Here is a 14,866-nt window from a genome sequence, read left to right on the forward strand (position 1 = left end):
AGAATATGGGCTTTGAGAATTTTAACAGGCTGAGAAGCAATTATTGAGTCAGAAGATGCCAAATGCTACAGGCTTGTCAGCTTTTCGTTACAGATCACAAATCAGTGAGCTAAAACAAGATATAATTATTTAAAAAATGAAACTTGGAGAAGCAGTCTTCTTATCTTTCAGATTAATGCTTTTAGATTGCCCTTTGTCTGGAATTATTGAGGGAAAAGGCAGAAGAAGGAAGGGAAGGAGATTTTTGGTTTCTAAGTAGAGAAGCTGGGAGAAAGCATTATAGCCCTCAGAGAAATCCTATCAAGGCTGGTTTTTACTAAGTGGCCCTTTGACAACAATAATGTGAAGAATTGTTGTCACTTTGTTTTGTCTCTGAAGAGTGTGTTATATTTGAGAAAAAATGGCTTGATTGATTGTAAATGGCTCTGGGCTTTTGGAAAAGGGAAAGTGGAACTCTGACAAAACTAAACTGAAACTTTCTGACATCAGACAATATGCAACAAATTAAGAATGTGCATCCATAAATGTACATCACTGTACATTATAATTCTTGAACTGGCTGTCAGCGGAAAGATTTGTGCCTGCTGAGAGAGAAAGTTGTTTGTTGTTATGTGCCTTCAAGTCGATTACGACTTATGGCAACCCGATGAATCAGTGGCCTCCAAGAGCATCTGTCATGAACCACCCTGTTCAGATTTTGTAAGTTCAGGTCTGTGGCTTCCTTTATGGAATCAATCCATCTCTTTCGCCCTTCCTCTTTTTCTACTCCCTCTGTTTTCCCCAGCATTATTGTCTTTTCTAGTGAAAGGACAGTTCTGGTTTAATTTGTTCTAACACCCAATTATTTGCCTTTTTCACAGTTCATGGTATCCGTAAAGCTCTCCTCCAACACCACATTTCAAATGAGTTGATTTTTCTCTTATCCGCTGTTTTCACTGTCCAATTTTCACATCCATACATAGAGATCGGGAATACCATGGTCTGAATGATCCTGACTTTAGTGTTCAGTGATACATCTTTGCATTTGAGGACCTTTTCTAGTTCTCTCATAGCTGCCCTCCCCAGTCCTAGCCTTTTTCTGATTTCTTGACTATTGTCTCCATTTTGGTTAATGACTGTGCTGAGGTATTGATAATCCTTGACAAGTTCAATGTCCTCATTGTCAACTTTAAAGTTACATAAATCTTCTGTTGTCATTATGTTAGTCTTCTTGACGTTCAGCTGTAGTCCTGCTTTTGTACTTTCCTCTTTAAGTTTCCTCAGCATTCGTTTCAAATCATTACTGGTTTCTGATAGTATGGCATCATCTGCATATCTTAAGTTATTGATATTTCTCCCTCCAATTTTCACACTTCCTTCATCTTGCTCCAATCTCACTTCCGTATGATATGTTCTGCATATAGATTAAACAAATAGGGTGATAAAATACACCCCTGTCTCACACCCTAATAATAATAATAATAGTAATAATAATAATAATAATTTATTTTTAGGCCGCCTATCTGGCTGAGTGAACAGCCACTCTAGGCGGCGTACATAATTAATTTTAAAATACAGTTATAAAATACACATATAAATACAATTACAACACACTCAGTTTACCCCCATCTGTACACTACAAAACTAAAATCAACTAGGGGTTCTATATGCCCACTGAAATAGCCATGTTTTTACTCCTTTACGGAAACCTACCAAGGAAGGGACATGGCGTAGATCGTATGGCAGAGAGTTCCAGAGGGTGGGGGCCACAACCGAGAATGCCCTCTCTCTGATCCGCACCAGTCTAGCTGTTTTAACTGGTGGGACCGAGAGAAGGTCTTGGGAGGCTGATCTCGTCAGGCGGCATACTTGGTGATGCTGGATGCGCTCCTTTAGATACACTGGACTGAAACCGTGTAGAAACCTTTCTGATTGGGAACCAATCAGTTTCTCCATATTCTGTCCTTAAGTAGCCTCTTGTCCAGAGTATAGGTTGTGCATCAGGACAATCAGATGCTGTGGCACCCCCATTTCTTTTAAAGCATTCCATAGTTTTTCATGATCTACACAGTCAAAGGCTTTGCTGTAATCTATAAAGCACAGGGTGATTTTCTTCTGAAATTCCTTGGTCCGTTCCATTATCCAATGTATGTTTGCGATATGATCTCTGGTGCCTCTTCCCTTTCTAAATCCAGCTTGGACATCTGGCATTTCTCGCTCCATATATGGTAAGAGCCTTTGTTGTAGAATCGTGAGCATTACTTTACTTGCATGGGATATTAAGGCAATAGTTCGATAATTCCTGCATTCTCTGGGAGCCCCTTTCTTTGGAATTGGGATATATATTGAACACTTCCAGTCTGTGGGCCATTGTTTTGTTTTCCATATTTCTTGACAAATTTTTGTCAAACTTTGAACAGATTCAGTCTCAGTATCTTGTAGCAACTCTATTGGTATGCCATCTGTTCCTGGTGATTTGTTTCTTCCAAGTATTTTTAGAGCAGCTTTCACCTCACATTCTAAAATTTCTGGTTCTTCATCATACAGTTCCTCCATGAATGAATCTATCATCCTTTCATCTCTTTTATAGAGTTCTTCAGTGTATTGCTTCCATCTTCCTTTTATTTCATCTGGGTCAGTCAGTGTGTTGCCCTGTTGATTATTCAACATCCCTACTCTTGGTTTAAATTTCCCTTTCATATCTCTAATCTTTTGGAATAGGGCTCTTCTTCCCTTTTTGTTGTCCTCTTCTATTTCTATACAATAACTATTGTTATAGTTCTCTTTGTCCCTACGTACTAGTTGCTGTATTATTGCATTTAGGGTTCTGACCGTGTTTCTTTCTCCTCTTGCTTTTGCTTTCCTTCCCTCGTTAACCATTTTAAGAGTTTCTTCAGTCATCCATTGAGGTCTTTCTCTCTTGTTAACGAGAGGTATTGTCTTTTTGCATTCTTTCCTAATAATGTCTCTGAATTCACTCCATAGTTCTTCTGGTTCTCTGTCAACTATGATGAGCTTCCGCCGGACTTTAAAGACTTGGCTCTTCAGACGGGTTTTTGGGATGGGTTGAAACTTTTACTGTATGTTTTAAATATTTTAATGCTTATGGTATGCTTAATGTCTAATGTATTATTCTGTTTTGTACGTCGCCCAGAGTGGCTGGATAACCAGCCAGATGGGCGACTAATAAATCCAAGAATAAATAAAAATAAGAATAAATAAAGCCTCAAATCTGTTCCTTATTTGATCTTTTTATTCTCTTCTGGGATGTTATTTAAATTGTATTTTGGCATTATGATTGCTTTGTTGTTGTTCTTTAGCTTTACTCTGATTTTTGATATGACCAGTTCATGATCTGTGCCGCAGTCTGCTCCTGGTCTTGTTTTTGCAGAAAGTATGGAACTTCTCTATCTTCTGCTACCAATTATATAATCAATTTGATTCCTATATTGACCATTTGGTGATGTCCACATGTACAGTCATCTTTTTGGTTGCTCAAAAAACGTGTTCGCAAGTCTTTCTCCTGCTTCATTTCTGTCTCCTAGGCCCCATTTCCCCACAATTCCTAGTTCTTCACTGTTCCCTACTTTTGCATTCCAGTCCCCCATGATTATCATCACATCTTATTTTGCTGTGTGACTAATTTCCTCCTGTACTTCTGCGTAAAATCTCTCCAATTCTTCTTCTTCTGCGTTTGCCGTTGGAGCATAGACTTGGATGATGGTTATGTTAATAGGTTTCCCATTTAATCTCATTGATATCACTCGCTCAGACATTGCATTGTAGCTCCTAATTGCTTTTGCTACATCACTTCTCACTATTAAAGCAACCCCATTTCTTCTTAATTTCTCATTTCCTGCATAAAATATTTTGTAGTTGCCTGATTGAAAATGTCCCCTTCCCCTTCCATTTTAATTCACTCATGCCAAGTATTGTAATGTTGATGTGTTCCATTTCTTGCTTGACAATTTCTAACTTTCCCTGGTTCACTCACATTCGATGTTTCTATTGTGTGCATCGTACAACTCCAGCCTCTCCTTTCGCATCTGTGCACATCAGCCTCCGGGCTTCCATTCAGCTTTGACCCAGTTGCGTCATCAGTAACAGCACTACTTGTGCTTGTCCATTGTTCATCCCCAGTAGCTCGCTGAGTGCCATCTGACCTGGGGGTCTCATCTTCCAGCACTATCTCGTGTTGCATTTTGGATACTCTGTTCATAGGGTTTTCGTGGTAAGAGGTAATCAGAGGTCATTTACCATTGCCTTCCTCTGAGTTTGGATGCATCTTAGTCTGGTGTTTCAGCTTTGACCATTCTGCCTTGGGTGCCCCTGCTAGGAGTCTACCCTCTTGGTCTAGACTCCTGGCGGCATTGCTCTCAGCTTCTTCAATGCTCTCAAACCCCCTCACCACGTTAAGGAGTGCATCCTAAAGGGGAATGTTGTTTATTGTATATTTATTCTATGGGACATCTATTTAGATCCTACAGAGTCTCAAAAAATGTATATTGACTTAAAACAAGGATTATCTCTTAAATTAGAATGCCTGAGATGGTTCAAAATTACTGAGGCCAATGAGTTACAAAATTGTGGTGCAGGGACAGAGCTAGTCACAAAATGGTGGCGGATACATGTTCTGCCGCATCTTTGGCATTTTTTCTAAATTCATTGCCACAGCATCTTCCCTGTGAAAAGGAGTTCTGCAGCTCAGCTTTCCTCAAGCTAAGTACAGGCGTTTGTTCAGGAGGTATTCTGACTCAGCCTCCCCATTTTAGGGAGAATTTGCTAATGCAGAGGCTCTAAGTGGAGCCCCACATACCCCTCAAAGCAATTTTACCCATCTCTTGTAATTTGTTCTTTCATTCTCCTTTCACCTTCAGCTTGTACCTTATCTCCCCACCCGTCCCACTCAAGTGACAAGTTTCTTTGATTCCTCCTCTGAGTCCTTTTACGTGCACTTCTTCCCCTTATACCAGCTTTCCTCTCTTATCTCCTTCCCTTCTATTCCCAGTTTATTTGCTCATCATCCTCATCATCATCATTTTATTAATAACCTTTTGTCTCACTTTCTAATTTCCTTAGATACTGCCTCTGATGCTTTCTGCTTAGAGCAGGACCTTCCTTCCCTTCCCCACCTCCAAACGTCTCTGGCCGTCTTTACTCAGCATGCAAAGTGTTGCTGGTGCTGGCATTGGTCCATCCAAAAGGCTATAGCATGGCTAGGGGGTGGGGCATGCAGATGAGGAGGCTCTGGGCAGGCTGTGGCACTGAAGCTCACCTGAAAGTGCCCCAAGGCCCACTGGTGGGTTCAACTAGCCCACTGTTTGAGAATCACGGGGCTAATGCATAGATAGATATCCTTCAAAAGAAGACTTCACCATTGACTCAGTGGAGGAGCACCTTTCTGGATATCCCTTAGTGTGTCTGGAGATGCTGAATGAAGATATTTGCTCCCACAAGAACTCTGTGGGGTCATCAGAACTGGAACTACACAAAGGTATGGACTCCTGAAGAAGAGCTCTCAGATGCTTTGCTCCTCCTTGGTCCTTTTTACTCCCGCACTATGCTGAACTAAGATCAGGCTGTCATCTGAACTGGGAGTCATGATTAAGCTCTATGTTCACTAATCACAAGCTGTAGCCAAGAACAGCTTGTGGTTAATGAGGAGAGAGCTTAAACACAAGTCCTGATTCAGATAATATGCTCAGCCAAATGTTGGCTTAACTCGGCGCAGCAGTAAAAAGTACCAGGGAGCAGCAAAGGAACTGCGAGTTTGGCTTCCCATGTCGTGCAAACCAGGCCATTGTGCTGTCTAGAATGGTGTGGCATTCCATAGTCTGACATTACAGTATGCACTTTGGAAGATTTATACAAGGTTTTCTATAGGCATGCTGTGTTTATAGTTTGCAAACAATATACCTTTGGCTTCTAAAAAGAACATTTTATTGTCAGTTATGACCATAAGACCAGATTCCACAACTTTTGACTCTCCAAGCTAAACACAGCTCACCAGGCATTTGTGGTAGCCTACCAGGTGCTTCGTAATCCCGCCCTCACACCTTTGTCCTGTGCAGCATTGGTGGCAGCCTGGCATATCATTTGGAAACCCAAAGGCAATTGTGAAAAACTGAAGTATTACTTCAATTTCTTGTTCTCATGTGACTTAAAATACCCTGCTTTTTTATGTTGTATATTAGGCTCTGTGGGTATCCTCCCTTCTATGATGAAAATGACTCCAAGCTTTTTGAGCAGATCCTTAAGGCAGAATATGAATTTGACTCTCCATATTGGGACGATATCTCTGAGTCTGGTAAGGAGCAAGTATAATAACAAACTAGATACTAATGCATAAGTTAGCTTCCTTTGTTGTTATTATTGTAAATATTTTTCTTACATCAAACATTGTGTTACAATGAACATTGTCTTCCCTTCTTCACCCAACTAAACTTTCTAATCTCCTCTTCTGAATTTGGGCACCTGTCATATTATACTTTTCTACAGCGTCCACATTTTAAGTATGCCACACTGTGAGCATAATGAGGGGATAAGAGTAGTCATGCACATTTGCTTATTTTTAAATCATTTATACAGATTGCAGAGTTCAGCTTTTCTTGGTGCAGAATTTGGATGCCCTTGTCATGAATTTTTTTGGGGGGTGGGGGACACAGCCCTAGGCTATGATTCATCCACTACAATGTGGGCTAATTGTTTTTTAGTACCATGATGCAACTCCACACTTTACATGAACAAATCCTCTGTCTTCAAAAAAAAAATCCCTGCTAGCATCGCATACGATAAATCTAGTAATAATAATTCAATAAGTAAGACATGGGTTTATGAATAAAAATGGCAGTCTGGGGAGACACATAAATGTGAAATTGAATTATACTATGTATGGTCATTAGCTTGATTGACTTCCTTATTACTGTTGTAATGCTTCTTAATGTGTACCAGAAGCTACACATTTCATTTTTGTTATGTTTTCTGTTGGGACAGCATCATATTGTTGGAGACAATCAGATCACTGCAATCTGTAAATTAAGATGAGCCTTTAATACTGTTGTGAGCTTGTGTTGCTTTAGCCATCAAGTATTTTTTTTTAACTTCCTCCTTCTTTCTCTGAAAACAGCTAAAGATTTTATTCGGAATTTGATGGAGAAAGACCCCAATAAAAGATATACTTGTGAACAGGCAGCCCGACATCCATGGTAAGCAGTTATTCCGTTGATTGCCATGTCCAGAAATTTTCAACACCATTTGTCTCCATCATTAATCGGTGATATCAAACACTTCATTCAAATAAATACTGAAGAAGCACAAAAAGGAGCAATTACCTTGAAAATCTTGGCTTAATGGTTCTGACCTGGCATCACTGCAGGCATTGATTTAAGGCCTTAACAGCATGGAGCTGCAATTGCGATCATAATATATGCAGAGTTTTGAGAGTCAGTCTTTGCAGCCAAGGAGGAGATATTAGTGGACAATAAAAGCAGAGAAAGACAGAACTTTTGTTCACTCACAATAAAATAAGGACAAAGGATTATTCACATGGCAAACTGTGTACATTGAATGCAGAGGGGAAGGGTGCATTCATTGTGATAGCAATCCTCCCCCATTCATAAAGCATATGTTCATATATCAAATAACACATGGCCCTTAGACCTCAAAATCAAGGTGGCATGTGTGTATGATAGGGCTGGATAAGAAATTCAATTCAGTTCGCATTTCAAGCAGAATCTATCAAATTTGCACCTCCGTTGGGAGGGAGTTTCACAGAAAATGCCCTCTCCCAGGCCGCCACCACCCTGAGCTTCCGAGGGTGGCAAAACTACCAAAAGCCCCCCCCCCCGATCTCAACACCCAAGAGGGTCTGTAGGGAAGGAGGTGGTATTTCAGATATTTGGAACTAAGTTGTTTAGGGCTTTAAACACTAATGTGAGCATCTTGAACTGGACCCAGAAATAAGCTGGCAACCAATGCAGCTGTTTTAAAACATGTTGTATGGGTTCTAAAAGGAACCTTAGCTAGTAATCTGGCTGCTGCATTTTGGACCAATTGAAGTTTCCAAGTTGTCTTCAAGGGCAGCCCCACGTAGAGTGCATTGCAATAATCCAGTCTGGAAGTTACAAGAGCATGGAGCACTGTAGCCAAGTTTTCTCGGTCCGAAAGGAGCCTAAGCTGGTGAACCAGCCAAAGTAGCCTAGTACTTTTGGAGGACCTGTCCTATTCCTTTCTCTCTCTCAGCTGCCACCACCCACTTATGTCTCACGTAGGGCAAGGGCACAGGATTCCCACTGCCTTATGGTGCTCTCCTCAAGGAGTAGGGGAACAGCCACTTCATTTGTTTATTATTTTATGGTCACAGACCCAATAAAAACAGCAAGTTGAATTCCAAGTCTTCTGCTTGGCAACTTCAGCCCATCCCCCCTCCTGCTCTCCCAGGCTCTTTAACAACCAGTAGCCCATATAGCCAGATTGGGGATAGCATAACTGCACTACAGAACTACTGGCTTCAGTGGGGCATATATCTGAGTAAAAATGGTTAGGATTGGGCTGTGCTATTATTTTGAAAGTATTGCCTATTCAGTAGTACACCTGCTGCTTATTATGGCAAGCAAGGCACAGGATGGGGGATGGAGAATGGCAGAGAGTAGATTAAAAATCAGGGGGAGATCTTAAAGTTGCAGTCTGGCAATCCCAATAGTGCATCAACTGTATATAACCTTGCATATACCCTGCATTTTTAAAAAAATCTGGCATATATACAAGCAAAGGATCCACACTGGGCTACAAATCAGCCCACTGAGGAACTCCTGTTGTCATAGGCAATGAGATTTGACATAATCCATACATTTATGTGGTTTTCACTAACCTAATCTGCAGATGATTTATACTCCCATCTGCAGGGATTATTTATGTCAGAGCAGACCTCTTTCTTAAGACTTTTACTGTTTCTGAGGGCAGAAGGCATGGTCTAGCCTCGCTGCTTTGACAGAGAAGCTCAGGGTAAGCAGAGACAGGAGGTGATTTGCTGGGGCCTGATAAGTGTTTTCCTTTTTTTTCTTTCATGCTTGCTACATCTGTGATAATAAATGACAGCAATTACCTTGATTAAGTACATGTTTTCAAAGCAGAATCCTGATCTTGCACTAAACCACAGAGTTCAGATTTTAATGACTGAAAGAGAGACGATGAATGCAGTGAATTGTCAGTTCAGGGACTGGCCGTAATTTTTCTTTTTTTTAAAAAAACCCCATAAGATGAGAGAGGGGGGAACAATCATTCAAAGACCCTTCAGAAAGAATATAGGGGTAAACCATGGCCTTATTAAATAAGGCTTATTTCATCTCTTTCTGAGTTCTGCTATTGTTTGTTATGGCAAGGCCCAATATTACAATCACATAATTAAAAACTGTTTATGTGAAAGGATTATATTGTCACTCTGTGAAAAAGATGATTTACAGAGTTGATTCCCAGATAATTATATTTAAAGTGTGAAATAGCAGTGATGTTTATTAGTTTAAACTCATATCTGGCCTATCCCGGTACTCTGTTTATTTTGAAATCTCATTGATATTGGATGTATACATCTTTCAGGAGTTGTGTTCATGCAGCATTATCCATTACACAAACTTCATCCTATCATCTGGATGATTGCTTCCAAAGAGCCTTTGGCTAGAGTTTCTTTCAGTAATTATGTAAGTTCTGAAAATAACGGAATTGAGAACTTATGCAGTGCTCCGTATCTGGACATATTGAAGGCAGAACTGAATTGTCCCCCCCTTCAAAAAAAGAAAAAAGAAAAAAAAGAACCCAGAGGGTCTTCTATCAAGAAACATGTCATACATCTTATCCTGTCTCCCAAAATTGTTGTGCTGCGTATTTCACTGCTGCTGCTTCACATCATAGGCTGCTGCTTGTGAGATCAGGGAAATGCGCAGCATGATGGCATCAGGATGCAGGGTAAGTTGCAACAGAGAAGAATGGAGAGACTCAACATCTGGTGGCTATGTTTTTGGTAACACTGAGTCCCACCCTCAGGGAAACGATTTTTTCCTCATAAAAGACCAGGAAGTTAAGAAAAGAGACTGCATAACAATATAGTTTTGAAATTGGAAGTAACATCACTGGAAGGGTTCCTCCACACGTTACATGTTTTAAGTTCAACCATATCTGTTCAGTTCCAAGTGACCTTGACAGACTTTTGGAAGAATTTAGGCAAATGTTCTTGACTCTGTCAATGACTAATCTTGAACCAGGGGATAAACAAACTGCAAAGGCCCAAATCATAGCTTGGGAACAATTTCTGTAAAGCAAAGCACATTAGTAACATTCCTCTTGTTATTACATATAACCCCAGGTTAAGATGCTGCTGTGTGTCCTGCAATCTACGCTTGAAATATTTGATATTCTGCAAGCAGAACTAATATGGAAACCATTGACAGCCATTCATTTTGAAACTACTGCTCACTGACAACCAAATGACAATAAGACATGAACAACAGAGCACATGACTCTTCAGCAAACCCAGGAGCCAATTATGCCTTTTAATTAATACTGATAATGTTGTTACAGGACCTAACAATAGAATCTAAAGTTCCTACAGGTGCAGCTCTTCAGATCTTTTATATTTGGTATTTTGTCAACAGTATGTCTTTGTGACCGTCTACCTTCATATGACTGTAATTATGGGCAATGCCCACTGACCCACTTCTGCCATCTCATATCCTACTGACCCGCCATCAATATATTGGGGAGAACATCTGTAAAGAAAAGTTGTACAGCCATGGGTTCTCCCCATTATTTGGAACCTTGCATGAACAGATTTCTAAATTACAGGGAGAGCCTACAGCTATACAGCAGGCCTCACTTTACAGACATTTCCCCCCAATATTGGGGGGGTAAGGGACAGTACTGATGGGACTGTGGCAGCAGGGGCAGAGCTAGCAGGCAGAGCCTCATTGTCCACCTCCATGCAATTGCAACCTATATCACACTCATTATGAAGCCAGGATTGACTATGGTTCCTGGCTAATTATGATTTGTAGTATCTGAATGACATAACGCACCTGAGATTACATACAACAATTAAAATCAATATAATCGTAATCATTAAAGATTAAAAACCAAAGACTCATAACCAAATAAAATAACAAATAGCACCAAATCCCCATAAAAATAAAAAGTTAGTGTGTACTTGGAGACAAACCTGGGTATGCCTGTACATAAGTGTAAAACAAGTCTGATATACCTAGAACAACATAAATAGGTACACGCACACACTCACATACACACAAATCAACTTGTAAAGGGTGTAGATAATATTCTTTATATAAGTTCCCAACCTAAGTACCTTATTATGGCATAACATTTTATAGGTAATAGCTTCCTGCTTCTTATGCACATATTACTCCAATCCACATAGTCTGTACAGCCATGGCTGCCACTGCCCCCTTCTCACTCTTGTCATCCAGTAAAACAACATTCAGGGCGCTGCTAATGCGCATCCTGGAATGATACAGACATCACTCTATGGATGTGATGGAGTACTTCAGGAGTCACGCTGATGTTTCTGCACAGGTGAAGGCAAAAGAAGGGAGGAGGACCCTCCCTCACGTCAGCAGCAACATTGTTTCTGATACTTGAACCTTGCCACCCACTGATTGCTGACTTTTGGGTATCCCAGACAGGCATCAACATGCTGCCCATCATATTGTGAATGGGAATTCTTCCAGTCTGGTCAGTTAGATCTTTTGTGCTTATTCATCCTAATTAAACCATCAGGTAAGATGTCAATTAGTGTCACTGGTTTTGTAGCCACCTCTCCATTGATAATAGTGCCAAATACCTTCTTGATCCTAAGTTAATCCTATATTTGTCTCCTGGACAGCCAGTTAGGTTAAAGTCAATGACCCAGCAATTAAAAAAGGTTCAGGCCTCTGGACCAATCCCAGTGAACCTAGTTCTGTTTGCATCATCAAGCCATAGCTGCACGGGCTTTACAACAAGTTTATTTTATCGTTATGTATCATGACCTATACCCCACATTTCAGACAAGCATTCAGAGAGGTTTACAAAAGACTTGAACCATTAGAGCACAATGTTATGTGTGTGTACTCAGAAATAAGCCTCATTACTCCCAGGCAAGTATGCATAAAACTACAATATTAAACATGCTTACAAGGAAGTATTTGCAAAAACCTATACATGGCTGCTTAATGTAAGTCCCATTGCATTCTGTGGGGCTTATTCCCAGGTAAATGGGTATAGGATTGCTGCTTAAGGCCTACTGAAGACAAGGGGACTTACTTCCAAATAAATGGGGGAAGGTCTATAACTCAGTGGTAGAGCATCTGCCTTGCATGCAGAAGGTCCCAGGTTCAATTCCCGGCATCTCCAGATAGGACTCGGAGTGGCTTGCTGTCTGAAACACTGGAGAGCCACTGCCAGTCAGTGTAGACAATGCTAAGCTAGATGGACCATTGAGTCTGAATCAGTTCAAGGCAGCTTCCTGTGTTCCTAAATATGCATGGACTTATATTGGACAGATGCAATTGTAAGCACACTTACTACTGCAGGGGTATTCAGCAAGGTGCTGTTCTGATGTTATGGACTACAACTCCCATCATCCTGTCCATTGACTATGCTGGCTGAACCTGATGGAAGCTGTAGTCCAAAACATCTGAAGGGCATCATTTTTACTACCTCTCTACTAGGGAATAAGTTCCATTGAACTTTAAGACTCACAAAACAAGAATCACACATAATAATTTTCTGCTTTAGGTACTAGCCCTGGTGAGAGACAAATAGGTGGGGGGGGACACATAGTCAAGAAAAGAGAGTTACCAGGTGGCAACTCAAAGGTGCTAAATATAAAAGTAATGTAACTTTCAGCACTGAGGAAGTGGAGGGCAATGCAGCCACGTCTTCTTCCACTACCTTCCTCGTTTCCTGCCTGCTGTACCAGTTTGCCTCTCAGCAAGCAGAGGAAAAAACCCACAGCCCACAAACTACCAGTCACTTCACATTCAAGGTGATCTGAGTATTTGGCTTCAGTTTGATCACATCAGCAAGTTTGAGTTCTGAGCATGCCAACTAAGCAAGCCTGTGAGGTTGCAAGGATGAGGTGGGGTAGAATGCTGGCGTTTAACCATGTCAGTTGGGAGACAGAGGGGAAATTATTGATTTTTAATGCGATTTAAACTGTTTTTAATGTTGTATTTAAAATTTGTGTGACCTGCCCTGGGACCTTAGGGTGAAGGGCTGGTAATGATCAAGATGAAAATAAAACCAGTGAAAATAAAACCCCAAAACACCAACAAGTTAAATAAATAAAAACACTTATTCAGTCTATTTTCACTTAGCATTGCTAGAAAGAATAAGGAAGAGGGAAGAAGGCAAGAAGAGTGAGAGTGGCAGTGAACAGTGCTGCTCCAACAGATGGCAGGGAGCCCAGAGGCCTGAAGCAGAGCTGCTGTCAAAGTACCTTAAGATCAGGATGTGTCCAATAATAAGCTCAGCACCTCAGCATCTGGGCCTCATTTAAAAACCCCATGCCTGCCCAACCCAATCAGAGTTTTAGAGAAGCAAAAAGGAAAGGCTCTTGTAGGAATCTAGGAAGTTGTTAGTACCAGGTTTGCTGGACAATTTTATACAAAGATGATAAAAGAGCGTAAATAGCCAAAACAAGTAGGGACTCTACTGCAGTTAGCGGGGTTTGCTTATCAAAAAGCACTCCATTCAGGAACATCAAAGCTTGGGAGTCTTTTACATTCTTGGTCTCATCACCAGACAGATATGAGCTTTTTTAGCATCAACTGGGTGGCTGGGGCAAGGATAATATAAAGGGTAAGGTTGTTTCTTACGATCAAACTGAGGAGCTCCAAAGGTACGTCTTGTTAGGTGGTCATCTTCCCCCATCCCTGGACAGTTTTATGGATCTCTGTAGGGAACATTCCACCACCCACAACAGCACAGGCTGTCAGGAGGAGCTGTCAAGCTTTTGGTAACTTTAGTATGAGCAACAGTTGCCTGCTGATTGGCACCATATCCTCATGCCCACCACCAACTCTCAGCTATTTTTCGCAGGTTTCAATTTGCGTTATTTGTTCTAGCGTTCCTTTGTGGCTGCATCAAACATCTCAATTGCATTGATTTATATATCACCGCACAAGACTTTTAATTTGATCCTTGGTATTCATTAAATGATCGGTATGAGAGCTGGAATGTTGTAAGAAGGTATTTCATTCAGAGTGAGCTAGCCTATCTTGCACAGTCTGTGCTTCTCTGCTAAGATTCTAGGTACCCTTTTTTAACTGATTGCAGATGTTCATTATGAGATGTGATTAAAAGCTATCTAGCGTTCACTACTGAGGGACTGTCTACAACACAAAACAGGTCTTGAATGCTTTTGGAAACAGCTACATGTCTTGAGGCAGAAAAAACAGAAGCAAGAAAGCCAGTCAAGCTACTAAGTTATCTCAAAAGAAAAAAACTGAATTTCAAGAAGAGTCTTGCACCATTTTCCTTTTCCTTTAAGAGAGGGATGAGTGGGATAAATGCGTGGGTGGAATTTTTCTCCACCGTGGAGCTAGAGATGGGAAAAGCTTCATCTACTGAGTTGGACCATTCTGTAGCTGATAAAGGTACATTGGTTCCATTATTTTAGGAAGGAAGGGAAAGCTTCTGATGAAGAAAGTAGCTGAGAAGGAAGTAGATGCCTAATTTCCATCCACATGAAAGCCTAAGTGTGTATATCTGTGTTCACACACCTGTACTACTTACCAACCTTGCCTCTCCCATTTCTTCACTCTCCACCCTTACCTCCTCCTTTCCATTGTTGCCTTCACCTCTGTCAAAATTATATAGCCACATTTTTAATGGAGTCTAT

At 40.8% G+C, this 14,866-nt stretch overlaps 1 protein-coding gene across 1 annotated transcript in view; it reads left to right on the forward strand.

Annotated features, from left to right (window-relative positions):
* The window catches only part of CAMK1D (calcium/calmodulin dependent protein kinase ID), a 351,451-nt gene that overhangs the window by 318,881 nt on the left and 17,704 nt on the right, over window positions 1-14,866 (forward strand). The window contains exons 7-8 of the mRNA XM_061582254.1: window positions 6,174-6,286; window positions 7,106-7,184. Of these exons, the coding sequence (XP_061438238.1) occupies window positions 6,174-6,286; window positions 7,106-7,184 (192 nt within the window). The remainder of the gene's footprint in view (window positions 1-6,173; window positions 6,287-7,105; window positions 7,185-14,866) is intronic.

Source organism: Rhineura floridana, chromosome 8, assembly GCF_030035675.1.
Source record: "Rhineura floridana isolate rRhiFlo1 chromosome 8, rRhiFlo1.hap2, whole genome shotgun sequence".
NCBI lineage: Eukaryota > Metazoa > Chordata > Lepidosauria > Squamata > Rhineuridae > Rhineura > Rhineura floridana.